At 40.6% G+C, this 20179-nt stretch overlaps 1 protein-coding gene across 9 annotated transcripts in view; it reads left to right on the top strand.

Moving 5' to 3' along the window:
• Window positions 1-20179, top strand: part of PLXNB2 (plexin B2) — a 259864-nt gene that overhangs the window by 208605 nt on the left and 31080 nt on the right. For all 9 annotated transcript variants that reach the window (XM_080598192.1, XM_080598197.1, XM_080598189.1 and 6 more), the window contains 5 exons: window positions 876-1024; window positions 4343-4451; window positions 16974-17110; window positions 17765-17932; window positions 19586-19694. In XM_080598192.1, coding sequence (XP_080454318.1) covers window positions 876-1024; window positions 4343-4451; window positions 16974-17110; window positions 17765-17932; window positions 19586-19694 — 672 coding nt within the window. The remainder of the gene's footprint in view (window positions 1-875; window positions 1025-4342; window positions 4452-16973; window positions 17111-17764; window positions 17933-19585; window positions 19695-20179) is intronic.

Below are 20179 nucleotides of genomic sequence, written 5' to 3'. Positions count from 1 at the left end.
AGATCTAAGTTAGAGTTAGATCTAAGAAACTCAGCAGACACTAACATCCAGATTTTCAGAAGATGCATTTGTTTGGCTTCCAATTGCTGTATCTGGGACTGTGCAGTCTCCCTCTTCCCGATAATAAATTTACAGCCCTCCAAAGCTGAACACCTGAAAAGGTCCCAGTGGAAGTGCTCCATATATTAAACAGCAAATCAGGTTAATGTCCCCCAAAATATTTAGAATTATTTGGAATAACAGAGTATTTGAATTTAAAATTCATATTTAAGCTCAGAAATCCTTTTCAGGTTTTTCAAGGATTTTTTCAGTCCTCATTTTATTCACAAGGTAGCCATGTACTGCAGTACCCTACCAGCTGATGCAGTAAGGAAGGCCAGGGGACTAAAGAAATTTTTGAAGAAGCTGTGTGGGGCACCGCTTTGTGTTTATAATGTGCACTGTTTGGATGTCAACCTAAAGGGAGAAAACCATGTCAAAAACAACCAACAAACAAATAAAAAAAAAGGCTGGAAAAGTGCAGTGGGATGGTTATGAGAGAAGCTCGTTCAATTTGCTTGTCAAAATCACAGTGCTTTTATGGAGGAAGCAACTTAAAACAGAACAAACACCAGGCAAGAATTTTATACGTAATAGTCTGCCACAGCAGACATGAAATCTGCAGCTGATGAATACTGATTATGGGCTCACAAATGAGTAATTAGCATTAAAAAGTTAAGGTACAGAGCAAGTTTTTATGTGGGTACTACAGTAAACATCTTTTTCATTTTAAGTGCTGGTAAGTCAAAGTAGCTTTAAATAATATGGAAGAGCAACATGGTCACTGCAATATTTAATTTTGATATTTTTTTTTACTTTCCCTCATGCAAACACAGATTGAGCCAAAAACTGGACCACTAAGTGGTGGAATTCTTTTGACCATAATGGGATCTAATTTGGGAATAAAAGCAGAAGATGTAAAAAATATAACGGTGGCAGACAAGGAATGTATTTTCAAAGAGGAGTTCTACTCTGTTTCCACAAGGTAATCACTGGACATTTTTCACAAGATTTTAGACAAGATTTTAGTTCCCAGAAAGGAACTAAACAAAGGAACTAACAGAGTTCCCTCTGTGCATCTTCAGGAGAATAAGACATTACTGTGGGTATAGGAAATTATCAAGAGGAGAAAAAACTAGTGCAGTGTATGTGCAATATTTCATACTAACGTGTCCAAGTTTTTATTTAAATTTGTTATAGATTCTTATATAGCAACAAATTTATGATAGCATGCTACCATCCTGCTCCTGATTGATTGACTTTTTTATTTGTTTGAAAACCTTTCATAAACTATTACTGCAGATGTCTGAAAACTATTTATGAGTTTTTAAATTAAAGGCATTGTAGGTGTGCATCTAGCCATTAAAATCTTTGCTAAGTCTCAACCACAGTGCAGCCAAGCATACAGGATTTATGGGAAAGCAGGCAAAGCAAGAGGAAGCTTAATTCTTTTTGTTACAGTCCAGCCACAAAGTTTCTTTCCTGGGGGTAGGGAGGGAGCCCTGAGTTTTGGTTTAGCTTTAAATGACTAAGTTTCTTCGCAGAGCCAACAAGTCCATGGATGTTGAGTTGCCTAAGCAGGTTAGTAGCTATTTTGTGGATTACTTGTCACACTCTTAAGCAGTGCCAAAAGTAAAAACAAGGAGCCTAAATTCTTCTAGGTGTCTAGGTGTTTACTACAGATTATATCGAGCATCTAGGGAAATACCCTTTCGATACTCGCTGATAAAAAGAGTAGCATAAAGAAAGGTTCAGTAGTAATATTAATAGTAATGATGTATTTTAAGCAGTGTGATTTTTCTTTCATTCACTTTTGATATTTAAAAATGAAATTGAAACACTGGCTTTCCCTTCCTTTGGTTCTTTTAAAGTTTAACACAGTAACTTTTTGCTATTTCTGTGGCTTCCTTTGAAAGAGATTTTGAAGATGCCTAAGTGATTTTGTTTTAGCTTTTGAAGAAGCTTTGGCTTTAGTCAGTTTGTAGATCATGCATTTAGCAACTTCTTGGGCTCCAGGGGCCTAAAAGTATATATACAGTTGTGTATCTCCTGCTGCTTCCCAAATCTATCACCATCACTCCCGTTTACACACTCATCACTATCCGGAAAATTCCCAACTCCCTTTTAGCCATCTTTCCCCATTCCCTATTTTCAGTGTTGCAAAAGCTGCATTGAATCCCAGCGTAGCCTTACAAGAATTTCCCCAGCCTCTTGCTTTTTTCTAAAGCTTTTTGGTATTTTTAAATACATGGAAAGGAGCCAGAACTGAGATGACTGGTTCCTTGTATCATAGCAACATTACTGGTTTCCTAAGCTCTGCCAGTGTGGTAATGGGTGAGAACAAATGCAACTTGCATAATGTAATTTACCAACAAATTAGGGGGTTTTGAAGGATGTTCTCCATTAGGGAAGCCCTGAAAAAGAAGTGATTCAGAATCTTTGAATGGATATCTATAATTTTGCATCTTTATCTTCTTCCATTCTTTTGTTTTATTATTACCTTTTTTATTTAATTAAAAAGGAAAGGAAAGGAAAGGAAAGGAAAGGAAAGGAAAGGAAAGGAAAGGAAAGGAAAGGAAAGGAAAGGAAAGGAAAGGAAAGGAAAGGAAAGGAAAGGAAAGGAAAGGAAAGGAAAGGAAAGGAAAGGAAAGGAAAGGAAAGGAAAGGAAAGGAAAGGAAAGGAAAGGAAAGGAAAGGAAAGGAAAGGAAAGGAAAGGAAAGGAAAGGAAAGGAAAGGAAAGGAAAGGAAAGGAAAGGAAAGGAAAGGAAAGGAAAGGAAAGGAAAGGAAAGGAAAGGAAAGGAAAGGAAAAGAGGAAGAAGAAGAAGCACCTAGTGTTTCTGTCCTATCCTTCCTGCAGTAAAAAGCCAGTCATTTTTAGGAGGTGTTCTTCCCATGAGTGGGAGGACAGCAAGCTTTATGGCATTGAAGGCTGCTCGCTGGCTCTGCTGTGATTTCATTGTCGGCCTTAGAGAAGTCGTGTCCTCATCCTTTGTAGTTTTCCACTTGTAACGTGGGGGAAGGGAGGCAGTGCCAGTGCTGGGGAGGGGAGGGAGCTTTTCTCAATTAAAATCCTGCAAACCATGCTGCCGCGCTCCCCCACACACACCCCAGCCCTGGCCCCCGACTGCTTTCCCTAGCTTGACATATGGTAGAAATTCCTCCAAAGGCACCGTTTCCTGTTTCTGCCTGACAAGAAGATACAACTTCCAAGAATACAGTAGAGATGATGAGGAACAGACTCAGGCGGCCGTACACATGCCAGGACATGCAAGAATTTAGAGAATTTTGTCCATTTGCCAGTACCCAGGCAGAAAATTCTGGAGTGATCTGCGAGGGGACTTGACAATCCTTTTATTATAAGTCCCAGTTTAAGTACATTATACTCAGTAATTTGGGGGTTGAGTTGTTTTTTTCTTTTTCTTTTTTTTTTTTTTTTGTAAGCAGTTGTGCATTGGTTACAGAAGAGCAGTAATCCAAGGAGAGAAAGAATGCAGAAAATGAACAGTGATTCCTAGGGTGTGTCCTGCATGAAACTGCCTGCTTAGGCTGCAGACATTATGTGCATCCTTAGCCGACTGTATCAGCAGCTCGCCGTTAAGCATTTGTCCCACTTTTAAAGCGTGTCGAATCTTTGTTGCATTTTCATGCTTATATTCTGCAGGTCACCTGTTGGAAACGTAAATTCAGACCTTGCAGCTAGCCCTCAGCAGCAGTGGGGGTTAACGCAGGATGTTTTCTCCTCCACTGTTCCTTGACCTCTGATTTTGTGTGGGTTATCTGAGGATTTATTTTCAGAGAACAGTAATTCTGAAGGGATTTTGATCATAGGCGCGAAAATGCAGTAGCTTAAAGCTGGGAGATAGCAGGATGCACAACAAAAGTATTAGCAGCTGAAATACACAAAGGTATAAGATAGCTGATTGATTCTCGCATCAAAGTAGGGGGGGAAGGGATTCTTTGTGGTTTTTTTTGACACCTCCAGGTACGGTGAAAACCTTGTGTAGGTTTGGGTAGTTTCATCTATGATTTCTGGACTGGATTTGAGTCTTGTGCTAAGAAGTCTGCTAGGTAGCTAGCTGCTGTGCACATTGCTCAGGTTTCACTTTTACTCCATGTAGTTACAAGAGTAAAATATTCTTGGGTGGATTTGGTGGGAATCTGAGACAGAACTCAAGTACCTTGTGTAGGATAAAGCAAAGTTTGTGCTTTGGCTGACAGTATGTGTGGTAGATAACATATCTTGCATTTGTATTGCAGCTGCTAGTGCTAACAGATAAACTTACATTGTTATTTCCCGCTAGGATTGTGTGTCAAGTCGGAAGAATGGATGAACCTACACAAGGTCAAATTGAAGTTAACATCAACGGAAAATTAGGTATATCACCAAGCGAAGTGCAGTTTACATACCAGGTAAGTGCATTTTTTGCATTGACCCATTTTGTACTTTGCGCATGACTTAAATTCAAAGTTTACAAGTTACGAACACAAGCACAGTCGCTTGTGTTTGCCTTACAAACTTTGTTTAATCAATAGCACTGTAGTTTAAGCATGTTAGAAAACACTTAAGTTGAAAAGATGTGGTAGAAAAGAAATGTTAATCAACTTATTCAGCAGTGACACAATATCTCATAAGTGTCACTACTGAATAAAAACAAGTCAGCACTGGAAAAAATTAGATTTTCTTTAGACACACAGTTATTGCACTGTTTTAATCACTGTGTTTAGACTAGCCAGTGCTCTTAATTGCAAGAATTAATGCACAGCAGCTGAAGAATGAGTAATGAAGGTGCATTAATTTTTTTTAATAATTTATTTCATTCAAAAACATGGCATGCAGAGACACAGACAGCATGATGTGAGTTCATATTACAGATGTGCTTTGTTTTCAGTGTCACTGTGAAGGAGAATTTAATTTGTGTCTTTAATTACTTTACCCTAAACATAGCCATGGGTGATAGCTGTTCTAGCCTGTGATTTTAGCTGCAAGTAGCTTTATCTGTATCTATGAGGTCTTCAAAATTTATAAGAGCCTGCGATAGCTGAGAGGTTTAACTAATCTCTATCCTCATCTTGATATTTAAAATTACATCTATAAACTGTAAATCTATAAAACGTAAAGGGCGTGTTACAGTTTTATCTTCTCCCGTATTTTAACTTCTGTCTCATTAATTCTTGATTTTCTGTGAGAAGGAAAGGAAGGGAGTCAGCAGTAGGAGGTGGAATAAGTCAAGAATGACATTCAGCTGAGAAGAGGATATTCTTGTTTTCACAAAACAGAGGTTTTTTCCATTATTTTCAGGCAAATACCTCCTTTCCCTTGTGGTATCTCTGCAAAAGCACGCGTTTTGCTTGAAAATGATCTTTTACTGTCACAACCTTCCTCTGCTCCTTTGTGGAAATGTAGGTTATAATTAAGTCTTCCTTTGTCAATCATCTTATGTGTCTTAACCAGAGCGGGAAATGTACAGAAACATCAAGTCCCATGTTTGTGTGCTTGTGATCTCTAGGACAGAGGCTATGACGTTATGTTGGTACGTTTTACACCAGTTCTCCTATGTTTCTCCTGTATATACAGATTCTCTCATGGTTTGCATGAAAACCACATGAAGAAGTTACAGAGTGTATTGAAATGTAGTGTGAAGCCTCCATGTAGGCTTAGAGGACCTCTCTGTGACCTTGTTCTGACGGGGTTCCCTGCTTAACACATCTGTGAGATGAGATGAGATCAGCAGCCACTGCTTTTGCTGCTTAAAGGAAAGGTTATTGAATGCCTGACAGGCTCAGGGAGAAGCTGTCATGCACGGACATCATCCAGGTGGACGTTTTCATGAAAGTCCAAGACTTCCTCTGTGCCAGTCTCTGAGTCACTGAAATATCAGATACCTAAGCCAGCTGCTGCTAAAAGGCATTTTTATTTACTGCAAAAATCTTTCCATGGGGACTTTCTTTACAGAATATGAAGCAATGGCAAGTAATACATAATCATCAAGCACAGCAGTTCGTGCCTTAAAACTGGTGAAATTGGTTTCTAGTTTCATTTCTCTTACTTTTTGCTCTGTGAGAAAATAAAGCCAGCTGTGGACTGTGGTAGGATTAAAATCAGTGCAGGCTGTCACATTCATGCACACCTCTGCAAGCGTGACACAAGCACTTCTGGCATCTCAACAGGCTATCAGAGCAGCCAATCCAGTCAGTTGGTGTTGTTTTAAAATTTACATTCTTGTTTCAATGTTGTTTTCAGGCAGTTCCTGGATGGCTTGTTTCAGGAGACATAAGAAATCTGTGCTTTATATAATAACTCTGCTATTCAATCTATAGAAAAGAAAGGAAATACTCCTCTATCCAAGAACCTTCCTAAAATATGTCTCCTATTACGTATTTTCCCCTTTCTTTGGCACATTATCTGGCTACCCTGCTGCTGGTAAAAATCAGTTTTTACTGTGTACTTTGATCACCCTAAACACAACAGCTTCGGCTTTAGCGGTGACTGTTTTAAATGCAGCGTGTGGCAGCACTGTGCAGAAGTGTACAAACAACACAAAAGGAGACAAGGATCTGCTTGGCCTGATGTGTCTATGGAGAGTAGAAGTGTCACCGTACTCCCCACAGTCTAGGGGTCACACATGTGGCTAGCGGCTGCCACCAAGAGCACATAGTTGGTTATCAAGTACTACTACGTTTGGCTATGGTCAATACCCAGCCTGAATGATGGGTCTGTTTTTAAAGCTGGATTGATGAGGATCAGCACAGCTCTGGGCTTAGACTCATGCTTCTGCCCCGTTCTGCCAGCACAGCACATTTCTGAGGCAAGGAACAGGTGAGACTTCCTCTAGGTGGGTCAAAAATCCAATCAGAAAGGCTTTCAGTTTAAAATCACTTCTGAACTAAAATGCCCTGGTCCACAAGAGTCTATGTTGTGTAGTAAACATCTCATCCATATTTGCTGCGTAACGGGAAGAAAGTTCTACATTGCCATCACAAATTTCTTCTATCCATTCTGAATGTTGTTCGAGTCCAGACATTCCAGCGAAATTAAATTCTGGTAACCTTGTCCTCTTCCACTGACCTTTCTATTGTTTCTTTCACTATAAACAGAATAGGGCATTCTCCATTTTATTGAAATAGAAATGAATTGATGCTAAATGTTAATATCCAGCTATGCAGTACCTCTGACAGCTTGGCTGGTCTCTACGCAGGTGGAGCCATGGCATGGCTAAAGGCCGTTTTTTTGTTTGTTCATTTGATTTGTTTGCTACTGTGGCAGTGAGAAACAGTATTGAAGGTGGGAATTAAGCTTTTCTTAGGTGTATGGCCCAGGCTGGCTGATACCATACAAGCATGATCCTTTTCTCAGATCTCATCTTCGAACTCAAGCCAGCAGAATGAGAGCTTGCAGCTGGCTTTGGTTCTTCAGTGCCTGTTTGCAAGAGCAGTTCTGTGAGCTTTAGTCTGAGTGGACTGAAGACATAATATGGTTTCAGAAAGCTCAAATAAATGTAAGAAAGGGGGACAAATTAGAGTCTGATCTGAAAACAAACACAAGGATGACTACTCACCATACAGGGACTTTGGGTAACCTGATCTGCACAGTTGGATTTAACAAGGTACATTCTTCCACTTTAATATTCTCACAAGTTGGCATTTTCCTCTTATCTTCATCCATCCTCTGTTTCCCTTCTTGATGTTAGAAGCACTTGCTCAGGGAGCTCTCACAGCCACAGCACTATTAGTGCCACCAGGCTCTCATGGAGGATTTTAGCTCACTGCTTGATTCTTCTCCATGAGTCTTCACCATAGCACATACATTTTATACTGTAGCTTGTGGGGGGGAGTTTACATGGCTTGTTGCCATTATGATTGATGCTGATAAACCACACATCCACAGCAGTCTGGAATTGCTGCCAGAGGGCAGTGGCTGTTTTATCCTTGAGTTCTGGAGCACATCTTGTTTGTGCGTCAGCCTGCACAGCAGTCAAAGAACTCCTGGGTAGCTCAGAGTTTTCAGTAAGAAGGCCCTTCCTCACGTGAGTATTATTAGACTTAATTCTCTGTTATCTTAGACATCACTACAATATATGTCCCACCATTCAGTGTTTGTGGGTTCTACTTGAAAGCTGCCAGTGAACACTGTGTATGATAACGTAGGCTTTCCAGTCACACATGCTTCCATTTCTCCATGAAAACTGTCAGCAAGGCTCTGTAGTCTGTTCAGAAAGTGATGTGCTCTCTGCCTCAGGATAAAAAGAGGCAGAGATCTCTGCCTGCAGTCCAAAAACTTAGTTGTTTAGAATATCAACGCTCTGCGTAAGCATCCCATCCGCAGCAGGCAGCAGATACTACAGAGAGGAGTGTGCACTGCCTGGCAAACGCTTTGCCTTCACACCTGGAGTGGCTGGAAGCATTTGGGCTGACCTGTGAGGTTGGGAAGAAGCATACCCAGAGAGGCAGGACCCAGCCAGAAGTAGCCTAGGACCTGAATCCTGGCTGGCACTGTGCCTGGGACTGCTCCAGTGAGGCGAGCCAGGGAGTCGGGTCAGCTGCCGCCACGAGCACCGGGCTGCCAAGTGTGCACCATGGAAATTCTCTGCCTGAGCATCCTGTGAGGGGGCGGCTTGTCTGAAGAAACAAGCAGCAGGCTCCCCCGAGTCTGAGAAAGGAGGGGAGCGGAGGGAAAGAGCAGTTCCTAATGGTTTGTGTGCCCTGGTCAAAAGCTTAATTTAGCTCCTGTGGTTACCTTTGTAGGCCATGAGATGACATTTTGACCTTCAAGAATGTGGCCAGTGCCTACAGCACTTCATGGACTATGCTTTTAATGCCTTTAATTTTTGCATGCGTTATATGCAAGCGTTGGCAGAATAATTCAACTTTGGATGGGGTGGGGGTGGATAATTTTGGTAACAAATGAGTTGTTTTACAGACCTGCTTCAAGAGCCAGAACTTAGTGCAGCTGGGATCAGGGTGAAGAAAGAGAAAGCATACTTGCTGGGGAAGGGACGGATGAGAGAAAGGCAGAGCAATAATATGTTCTCTACACTTTTGAAAGTCTTACCCACGTGTATGCGTGCACTGTCATCAGGTCCTTGGCACTGCATCCCTGTGCTCTGCTTGTGTGGAAGCACAGGAGCACATTCGTACTAGTGGATGTGTGCTTACATCAAAGGCAAACCCCCACCCGGAGGTCACTGCCTACAGAAGCTGGCAGGAGAGAGCTAAGGGGTTTTGCCATTTGCTGCCCATCATGTCCATTTGAGCACATCCATCTGTTGCTGGCTTCCCCTTGTGCTGCAGCTGGCATCTCTCACAGCATCATGGGGATATGCTCTGCCACCATCCTCTTTTCCCTCCCCAGTTGTCTCTGCCTGTGGTCTGGCATGGTTGCTTTTTCTCCTCTGAAACACAGACATTATGCCAAGGTCTCTTTGCATCTCCGCTAGGCTCCCCTCCTCTGTTGCCTTCCAACTGGTTTTGAATTTCTGGCCCCTCTTGTGATTTACCAGTAGCCTCCTTAGTGACTGGTTGTTTCTTTCTTTGATTTTCTGCATTATTGATGGATAAAGGGTGACCACTTTTATCTCAGTGGTGTAGGTTTTGGGCTAGAAACTTCCTATCATAGCTCAGCAATATAGCAGTTAGTATCATTATTTACAGAGTCATACCCCAGAATATAAAAAGTTCAGGACATGCTTGGGGATAGGTGAATGCAAAAGCAGAGAAATTGGAAAAGAAGAGCTGCAGAGCCTTAGTGGTGCTCCATAGGGGTACGTTCCTCTTGTTCTTGGATACTGTGCAAGGGGCCGGGAGTGAGTTGGCTTGACACAACAAGGTAAACCAAAAGCTGCAAAGCAAATAAACAAGTGAAAAAGAGCATTAACCCGTGTGGCAGATCAGATCCCAAGTGCGGGTCAAGAGAGTGAAAAAGAGGCTGGGGGAAGGCTTCTGTGTTGCACCCGTGTATCTGTAATGGGAAAATTGCAAAGAAGCTGGATAGCAGGAAGAAAAGGAGAATAAGAGTAACCCCGCTGTTAGCCAGATAAAAGCCGTGCTTCGATTTGACACCAGCAGACTGCAGAAATCTAAAATGCTGGGAACCCTCCAAGAGCATTTTCAGCCTGTAAAAAATATCTTTTAATACCACAGTAATCAGAAACAAAGAAATAACAGATCACCTTCCGAAACGTGCAAAAAGACCAACTGCAAGCAATAAAATATTAAAGAAGAAAAAGTTCGTTCTAGATTAATAAACAGGATGAAAAATACAAGAGATCAGACACAAGTGCTCAGAGGGTTTGCAATAGTTTTATCAGAAGCAGCAGTCGTGTACATTGCTAATAAGTAAGTTCACTTCTAAATGGGATTATAAGTGGAACAGACATGGAGATAATTTACCCTCTAGCACACAGAAAGCATGAACTACAATGAAAAATATATAAGCATTCCTGAGAACAAATATGTAAGTATGAGGCACAGGATACAAACAGAAAGCAAAGGAAAGATTTCTGGCTGCAACAAAGAAAACAGGACACTGGAAAATGGCCTGAACATGAAGTCATATACATGCTCGGGCCAGTGCAAGCTGTTTTGCTGGTACTTCATTTTCCTCTCATACCTGTGTGCTGACAAAGCACAGAGTGCCTCAGAGGACAGGCTGTTGCAAGAGCACGACATTACTGTGAGGCAAAGCCCAAAAATACAGCTTGTGAAGCTCAGGTCAGTCTGCAGTGCGTGGATGAGGCAGGGGTACACAGTAATGTGAGTGCCAAGTAAGGGTTTGCCAAGTTGCAAGTAACTCATCTGTATTACAAAGAGAATAAATGAATTTGCTACCAAACAACCTTATTCTGTTTGAATGTTATATACTGTAAGCAATGTGCAAGGATTTTGCTTAAAATTGTCACTGTCTCACTGCTTCAAATTGGAGCAGAAAACCACTGCTTTCAGGTAAACTGTATCAACAGGATCGGCACTGACTGTAGTCATAAAGGCAGACCGGGTAACCTATTCCTAGCATTACTGTCCATCCACCAAAGCTACCTAATGGTTATCAAAGCTCTGGAAAACCTGCTCATCCGTTCAGGAGTACTCATTCAACAGTCTGGTACAGCATGGAAAAGCTGAGTTGCAGGTGCATTACAAGACCTCTCAGCATTGTTACACCTACCTGTGATTTAAGGTGAGTTGGTATGTAGGATATATAGATGCTCAATTTCCCACAACCAACAAGCTAAAATCTGCTCCAACCTACAAGTAAGAAATCCCGTTGAGATCAAATTATTTCTTTGGGATAAATCATTCTACACCTGTCGGGAGCGAGCTACACCTGTTGAGAAGAGATCCCTGCTCAAATAGCACAGCCGTGGATGCGCATATGTTTTACCAAAACTGCAAATCATCTTCCTACAAGCACAGGACATGATCATCAAAGCATAAGGTGGTGAGAATTCCCTCTGCTGGGAGGTGACCTACCTGACTTGACAGGCCACCGAACAACTGGCAGGCATTGGAGAAAGCTTTTTAAAACCAGACAATCTGAAAACCCACATATGAGGTACCTGTTACTGCAGAAAAGATTTATGCTCACTCAGACACTAAATAACTGGAAAATATGAATGATACTTGTCCAGTGACAAAGGGAGAAGTATAGACCACTGCGACTTGAAAGAACATCTGTCGTTTTCAAGCAAGATAAGAACAAGACTGCACTCTATGTCAATTATGATTCTCTATACTTTAAGGAATTATAAAACAAGGGTTAAATTAGCGTTTGTAGGGTTGTTTAAGTTTTACTGTGTCCATGAGAAATGAAGTATTGCCAAGTCTCCACGAGAGCTGATGTTTTCCAGAAGAATTATTACAAGGCTGCTATAAATTCCATATAGGACACATAATCAAATGTTCTACTTAACATTATAATTTCAGTACACACTGTGGTGTGATGCTGCAGAAAGTGTGATGTCCTCTGGGCATGTTCTGACTGAGAGAACAAAGATACAGAGGTGCAGAGGGCTGAAAATGGAAGTGGGGTATTTGTAATGGTGGCAGGAGTACTTCTGATTCAGGAACTGAAATGGAAAAAGGGAAGAAAGCAGGAGAAAAGAAATCCCTGAAGGGATTTTGAAAAGGTGGTATCACTGATCTCACATCATTTGAGGTTCTGAGATTGTCAGTGCAGTTTGTAGCGGCTGAATTTTCAGTATTGCTTGGGACTTAGCCCAAATTAGAGGTATCTGCATCTTGCTAAAAGCTGCATTTTCATTATCCCTCAAACGATGTTTGCAGTGAAGGATTTACCCTTTTCCCTTCATTTTCTTTTGCAAGGAGAAGAAATCTCATGCAGAGTTGTGTTCAGCAATGTAGAGGTGTGGGTTTATTGCAACTCTGCTGGAATTTGTATGGTTAAGACCCGGTCTAGCAACCCACAAACGTCTGAGCCTCTCCGTCCTGTGGGTGAGTGCAATGTCACCCATGGGAAGGTGCTGCCTTCTCCTGAGGCAACACGATTCTTCTCAGAGGCTTGCTCCACCACTCAAAGAGTACTTTTTGAACTTATAATGACATTCAGCAAATATCTTCTCCCACTGGTCCTGTCTACCTAACTGCATTTCTGAAAAATACTTTCCAGCTAAGCATTTAGATGACCCATTTTATTCTTTACTGGTACTCTAAGAGACTACCAGGTAGGCCAAGACAGCTTTGTGCTTTACACCATCCGTGAACATTTTAAGAGAGCACTAAAGCTTGCTCATAGTGCATTGGTTTTACGATAAAGACGTTATTAAAATTGTTAAAATTGTTGGTAGTTTATTTAAGCTTCTTATTTTTTTCTGGAAGGTCCTTAAGAGAAAGGGAAAGGAAAAAAAAAATTGTGATACTGAAAATAGCAAGTAAGAATTAATCAAATCATTTTTCTGACAAGTTTATGGTAACAAACTGTTACTATACGATGCTTTGTTTTAGTAGTCATCCTGAAAAATTCCTCTGCATGCAGAGCCCAGTTCAGCTTCTCCTTATTAGATCATCTTTATGAGGCGTCCACATTATTTGGTCCCTGGAGTGCTCTTGGTATTTACAAAATTACTTTAAATAGGTTAAATATGAATACTTTGAGTTAAGCTGTTTTAAAATAGCCCTTTGAGAGATTGCTGCAAAACCAGTGATTAAAGAGAAAATAAGGGTTAAATGTAACTATTCCACCTCCTCCTTGGCTGCTACCTGCAGCAGCTACCGGAGTGATTCTTGGCCTCAGGTTTTCATTAACTTGAAGCGAGGCTGAGATGTGCTGGGCTCCGTGTTGCACCTGTGTCATAGAGGTGGGCCGAGGTGTGAATAGCACATTCTCCTTTTTGGCATAGCTGAGTTTTCACAGAATGACACAGAGTCACAGAATGGCTGAGGTTGGCAGGGCCCTCTGGAGGCCACCTTGTCCAACCCCCTGCCCAAGCAGGGCCACCCAGAGCAGGCTGCCCAGGACCACGTCCACGCAGCTTTTGAAGATCTCCAAGGAGGGGACCCCACAGCTTCTGCCAGTGCTCAGTCACCCTCACACAGCACAGGAGTAATTCCTGGTCTTCAGAGGGAACCTCCTCTGTTTCAGTTTGCTCCCATTGCATCTTTTCTCATCACCAGACACCACTGAAAAGAGCCTGGCTCCATCCTCATTTAGCTTTTTAACTTTTAACAGGCAGAGTCTTGCTAGGAAAAAACAAAATCTGTGCAAAACAGAACAGGTACTTACTTTACTTCCCCGTTGCTGTTGTGTTATTCAGAGATAACTTTGCTATTTTTTTACCTCGATACTATACCCCTGTTCACAGGGAGGTAAATGCAGGCTGCCAATAAAAGGTCCCCCACAGAAAATGGTTCTCAGTGGTTCTACTTCAGGTTTGTGGCTTGCTCAGTATTCACTGATAGGTAGCAACTGAACCAGCTTTTGCACCGCCAAAGTTCCTGATCAGATATGCCAGTCGAGCTTTAATCGTGTAATTATTTATCGTTTTTGCTGAAAGAAAGGAATACGGCTGCCTAGCAGAAGCTTCTTAGCAAGCTTCCTTTCTTTTTTTTCTTTTTTTTTTTTCACCCAAGATTACAGGGTTACAGAGAGTGGGGTATGGTGCTTCAGAAATCTTTTCTTGTACCTTTACTTCCTAAGTCTTTGCTAAAGGCTTGACTTTAAGTGGAGGTAGGATTTAGGGAAAAGGCTACAAGCTTTAAATATTTTTTTTTCTGAGGTTGAGGGAGAAAGAATTTGTCCATATTAATTCTTTTAATGGTTCTTGGGGAACATTTGCTTCTGGAAATGTTGTAGGAGATTTTAACTGGTGATGATAAAACGGTCCAATATTCTTAACACTTTGTAGCAATCAAGATTTAATCTGGAGTTAATAAAAGGTATGGTTTTCTGTATATCTATCAAGGTTAAACTTAAAGGATTTGATAAATTTTTGTAAGCAATACAACTTAATAATCTTTTTAATCAACGATATTGTGGTTCAGAAAAGCACAAATGAGCTTTCTTGTGAAATGCAAGTCTAGACTTGTGTTAACTTAAGCTTCAAGTGTGACTTTTAAAACTGACCCACTCAAATCTTTTATTTACTCTCGTGCAATTTCAATTTAGGTTAAATAAGCAGGCAATTAAATCAAAAGAAGAGTATGTACAGAGTTATGTAGATCTAAGTAAGCAAGTTTCAGTCAATTCTGTTATATTGAATCAATGCTCCTTTTTGCTTAAACCATGCTTAAAAATTACTTTGAGTCGATTCCTTACATAAAATGTTGTAACTCAAGTGATGTATTAAATTAAAAAGAAATCAAAGGTTAGTGCATGAGAGCAGTCATGTGCTGTAGCATCGTACATCTTGAGGAGTGAAGGGTTTACAAACAGATTTCTCTCAGGGAAGAAAAGCAATTGACACCCAATTAGTGTTAAAGCATATTCCTAAAGCTCAATGACTTGAGAGCAAATTACAGTTGTCATTGTGGATTTGTGAAGTGTGCTGAACCGTGATGCATTCCTTCAGAGGGAAGTTGCTCAGACATGAAAGAATAAAACAAGCACAGCAAGTACAAGTTCTCTGTGTTTCTATAATATCAGTGCTTTAATAAAACAAATTTATCAAGTAACCACGAGGTCAACTGAATGCTTTTTTACAATTTCCTGCTACTTGTTAGAAACCCATCAATGGCTCACTGAGCTTTTGACCAAACTCTAGTACGTCGTTCCCTCTTCTCCCTGACATTCATGGACCATTGTTTTTCTAGCTGCAAGCTGACACAGAGATGGCAGTCTGTGCATGAGCGAAATAAAGTAGGGGAAAGCTTTTTGCTATGTGATGAGTCAAGCAAACTCTCTTTCTGAGCATGGCCTTTCCTCCTTAGAGTGGGAGATCAGTGCAGTATGATGGTGATCAGGTAAACCCCAATCAGTAAGGGAAGTTCTCAAACATCTTTGCCCTTGCTTTATTCATAGAATCATCTAGGTTGGATGATTCTATGATCCCCTCCAACCCCTCAGCTCAACTTGAGACCATTTCCTTGTGTCCTATCACTTGTCACCTGAGAAAGAAGACCAACACCCTCCTTGCTGAGGCCTCCTTTCAGGTAGTTGTAGAGAGTGATAAGGTCTCCACTCAAACTTTTTTTCTCCAGACTAAACAACGCCAGTTCCCTCAGTCGCTCCTCATAAGTCTTGTTTCCTAGTTCCCTCAACAGCTTCATTGCTCTTCTCTGCACATGCTAGAGCACCTTAATATCCTTGTAGTGAGGGGCCCAAAACTAAACACAGTACTCAAGGGGCAGCCTCACCAGTACCACATACAAGGAGACAGTCAGTTCCCTAGTCCTGCTGGCCACACTCTGATGCAGGCCAAGATGCCATTGGCCTCCTTGGCCACCTGGGCATACTGATGGCTCATGTTCAGCCGGCTGTCAACCAGCCTGTATGTTCCCATATGCAATAGCCCCAAGGCTGGACTCCATCATTGTCCACTCATTTGAGCAAGTTGGCAGGCAATGTGTGCGGAAGCAAGGCCGACCGATCTCACGTGGCTTACATGACTTCATTCATGCTCTTGACTCAGTAGTGGCCATGTTGTCCTGAATAGTAATGCTTTTCTCAACTGGGAGTAGGGACTACTTAGCAATGAAGTAATTAAATTGCACTGTTCATGAAAAGCCCTCACTATTGATTTACAGAATTTGTCATGTCTGGGGTAATACAGTCATGGAAACAAGGACTGAATTGAGAAAAAAAAGAGTGAACTTAGTTGAGAAATTTTAAATTTCTGACAAATTTCGTGACAATTTGAAACATATCTGCTTGTTCCAATTGATTTTAGGAAATCCTCTCCAATGTTCTAGGTGTATAAAGAAAAGTTTATTATTTTCTGATATCTTTTCTCTGCAAGCTCATTGCTCAAGAAAGGGATAATAATCTTCCACAGCAATTAAGAATCTTATGAGATAAATGGGACCTTAATATTCATTCTGTTCAGTACCAGTTCTGAAAAACTCGCTCCGTCTCTCCTGTCACTGACAGAGAATATAGGAAGGGGTAAGGAAGGGTGAAAGTAGACTCAGCCATAAGGAAGAGAGAAATCTTAAAATAAGTATGAAAACAGGAAGTCCAACAGGAAGCTCACACAAACTTAATAGCAGCTAACTGTGCATCTTGCCAGTAGGTAACTTAAATCCATATAAAGCCTCATAAAGTAAAGTATGGAAAAAATGTGTACATTCACATCACATTACTTCTTCCTTCACTCACCATGAATAATGAAAGACTTTGTTTTATTTGAGAAGACTTGTCCTTCATTATTTTAATTTATTATCTTTTGGGTAATGATATTAAACCACTATTATCTATTATACCAATTAATACTGGTGTAAACTTTATTTTAATTTTCTAAATTAGTTTTCACCATCTCCTCTTTGCAGGAACCTCATCCATCTGGAATAAGACCTGAAAGTGGTCCACAAGCAGGTGGAACCACACTTACCATCACTGGTACCAACCTGGAAACTGGTTCCAAGAAGGATGTTCGTGTTTTAGTCGGTAGCCAGCCTTGCAATGTGTACGTACCCTGAGTAACTAATAGTACAGAGTTGTACCCTAAAAAAGTACCAACCTTTTCTGACCTTTAGAAATTATACAGGTCTGTTGTCTGTCTCGTAGAGACTCATGCCATGCAATGTGGCTCTGCACATAATGTTCAAACAGAAACTCACTGAGAGGCTTCAGCTGGAGGAAGCAGCTACAAAAATTACCAAAGTCAGAGGAGTCAGTTGTCCAAAGAGTTTTTCCAGTTTCAGCTCTCTCCACGTGACCGGCTGCTCCAAATCCAGCCATGCTCTCACTCAACATCTCCTGTGTGGTTCCATATAAAATTTTAATCCTCTGGTGCCCCTTGACTTGTTTCTCTCACTTCTTGTTCCCTTTATTAGTTGCTGCCCTATTCTCCCCCCAAAAGTGGAATGAGCTGAAATGTGCTGACATCGCATTGTTCTTGTGTCTGTACACTATTCTTTTTCATATCCTGTTAAAGGCTCTAAATGATCTAGAGAAAGTGTTGTCTCCTCATGTAATTATTCAGTGCAGAGCAGAAAATAGAGCTCAGAGTTCTTTTTTGTTTGCTTGTTTTTGTTATGGGGTACTGCTGTAACGAATACAAATCAGAGTAATGTTAGTAGCTGAATATGTTTCCTTTTCTTTTTCTTCTCCAATCTAGCACTGACTTTGGAGACGAGATCGTTTGCGTTACAGGACGTAATAGCAAAGTTGAAGCTGTTAAAGTCACATTGCTCTACGGGGAAACAGTAATTAATGTACCAGGGCAATTTTCATACAGTGAGAATCCTACTGTCACCAAGTTCCTGCCAGTAAATAGCTTCAGCAGGTAATGAAATGTTTCTCATAGCTTCATTTACAATTGGGTCAAAATATGTTATAGCTTTTCCTCTGTATAGAACTGTTTGATATAAAAACTGCCATAGTCTACCCATGCTCAAATTTAGATACATAGAGTTTGCGAACTTTCTTAACCACGGCTGATGTTGAAAGTATTCTGTTTACCTCCAAATTTTAATCACCATTCCAAAGCTATATACTGAAATCAATAAAGGTAATGAGCTTCTTTTAAATAAGCATGTTTCAAAGAAAGAGATTTGAAGCATTTCGGCATGATGTCAAACAACATGACCTTTGCATTATGTACAAATCCTTCCCCTCTCTAAAGGAAAGATCATCATCTGAAAGTGATATAAAAGGTTTCTAGCCAAAATGTTTCTAGCAGTTCTCCTGGTCAGCTTTTAATAAGTAGGCTGGAAACAGGGGAAAGCTATGGCTTATCATCTTTTTGTCCCATGAGGAAAAAACGTATCTTTAGGAAATCTAGATCAGGGATCAGTAAGTCTCTTAAAAGGAGTTGTTTCTCCTACAGTGGCACTCACTTAACACCCCAGCTGGCAGCTGTTCATTCGAAACAGCATTCCTTCTGGAAAAATGCTCACATAGTATCAATTGTGAAACCAAAGAAATGTGTGCCACTCCTCTACTTGTAGCAAAATGGCAAATCATCTGTATAAATGTCCTTTTGTCATACCTCTGGTTCTGAGAGTAATTCTGTGACTGGCTCAGGGACAAGCTTGTTAACTTTCCCCATGCTGGTCTCTGTTGTTCCCTAATATTCTGATCATTCTGCCTAGTGGGTGCAGTTGGCAGAGAGAGCGGTTAAGATGTTTCCACCCTCTTTCAGCAAAAAGAAGTGTAAGATCATGACCTTAAAAATAGGATGTTGAAAATAAATTGACTGTGACTTCTCCTGGAGGAATTGGTACTTGCCTTCTTGAATATGGAGTAATCATTTATGTAAAATAGGATTTGTTTTTAATACTTGCATTTGTTTTTTTGCTTGGGTTGTTTGGGGGCCTGGAGGTTTTTTGGTAGATCACTAGTGATTTACTCCAGGGTATTTAAAAGGCTTTTTTTTTTGTTGTTAGTGTTTTTTTTTCCTCTTTATAAACTGAACCTTAGTATAATGGATTGCTTTGAGGATAGCTATCCTTCTAAATCTGTGTTACTTAGATGACTTCAGTTCCCACTGGCCACTTACATGCATTCTTCTTCTTATGTGAATGCATTCTCTTTTAAACAATATGTTGCAAATGAAAGGGAATAGAGAAGCCAGGTTCCTACAGATCTGTGGAAAATATACCCACCTTTGTCTGTGTGCATGCTAGGTGGACTGATCATAACAAAAACGTTGGAGAAGTAAAGCACATAAAAATAGGCGTCAATGAAAAGCCACAGATACTGGCAGTGATTTGCACTTCTTTATTCTGCTATTTTAAGACTAGTATGAAGTAGACATTGCTGCTTTTAAATACTGTTGTCATTGATAACTTTAACAGAAAATCTTTCTGCAGGATATCTAAGTGTCCTATAGGCATTACATAACTGTTTTCAGTAGAAGTAGTAGCATGCAGGATAAAGTATATGGCTGTAGTATTTTGCCAGTGAATTGACTTATTTTTTTAATTTTGCCTTTCAGTGGAGGGAGAAACATCACAGTAACTGGAACTGGGTTTGAGCTCATCCAGAGTTTCTCACTGATGGTATATGCAGAGCGTCCAGAAGCAGGGAAAGCAAGTCTCAAAAGGGTAATTTTCTTTTTTCCAAAAAAAAAAAAAAAAAAGACATCATACTGGATGCATAACATATAATATATTCAAAAAATGCAATGAAAAGTTTGCCCACCTGAATTCACTGGGATTGAGGTGGAATGAGATTTGAACAGTCTTGTGGGTCTCCATGTAAGAGGAGCCTACTCCTGCCATCCTGACTTAGATTTACTTGCACCTTGTAACCTTCTGCTTCAAAATTATTTTCATTCAATATGAATAAGGATAGAAGAACTAAGCTTTAAATGGTGAACTGGATATATTTGAGAATTTGAAAGTGGTATAATTTTACTTTGTCTTCCTCCTTCTCCTCCCCTGCAAAGTTTAGCAATTTGTCTGAAACAGGACCTAAATCCAGACAATGTTGAGTACTTGGCTTTGCACTGTCAGTCTTTTATTTTCTCACACCTCAACAAACAGTCTTCTACTTTTCTTTCTTGCTTCAAGCACATTCCACTTACAGC

This window comes from Anser brachyrhynchus (genome assembly GCF_964034855.1).
Source record: "Anser brachyrhynchus genome assembly, chromosome: 1".
Taxonomy (NCBI): domain Eukaryota; kingdom Metazoa; phylum Chordata; class Aves; order Anseriformes; family Anatidae; genus Anser; species Anser brachyrhynchus.
Note: the sequence above shows the minus strand (reverse complement) of the source record. Positions and strands in the feature narration are given on the sequence as shown.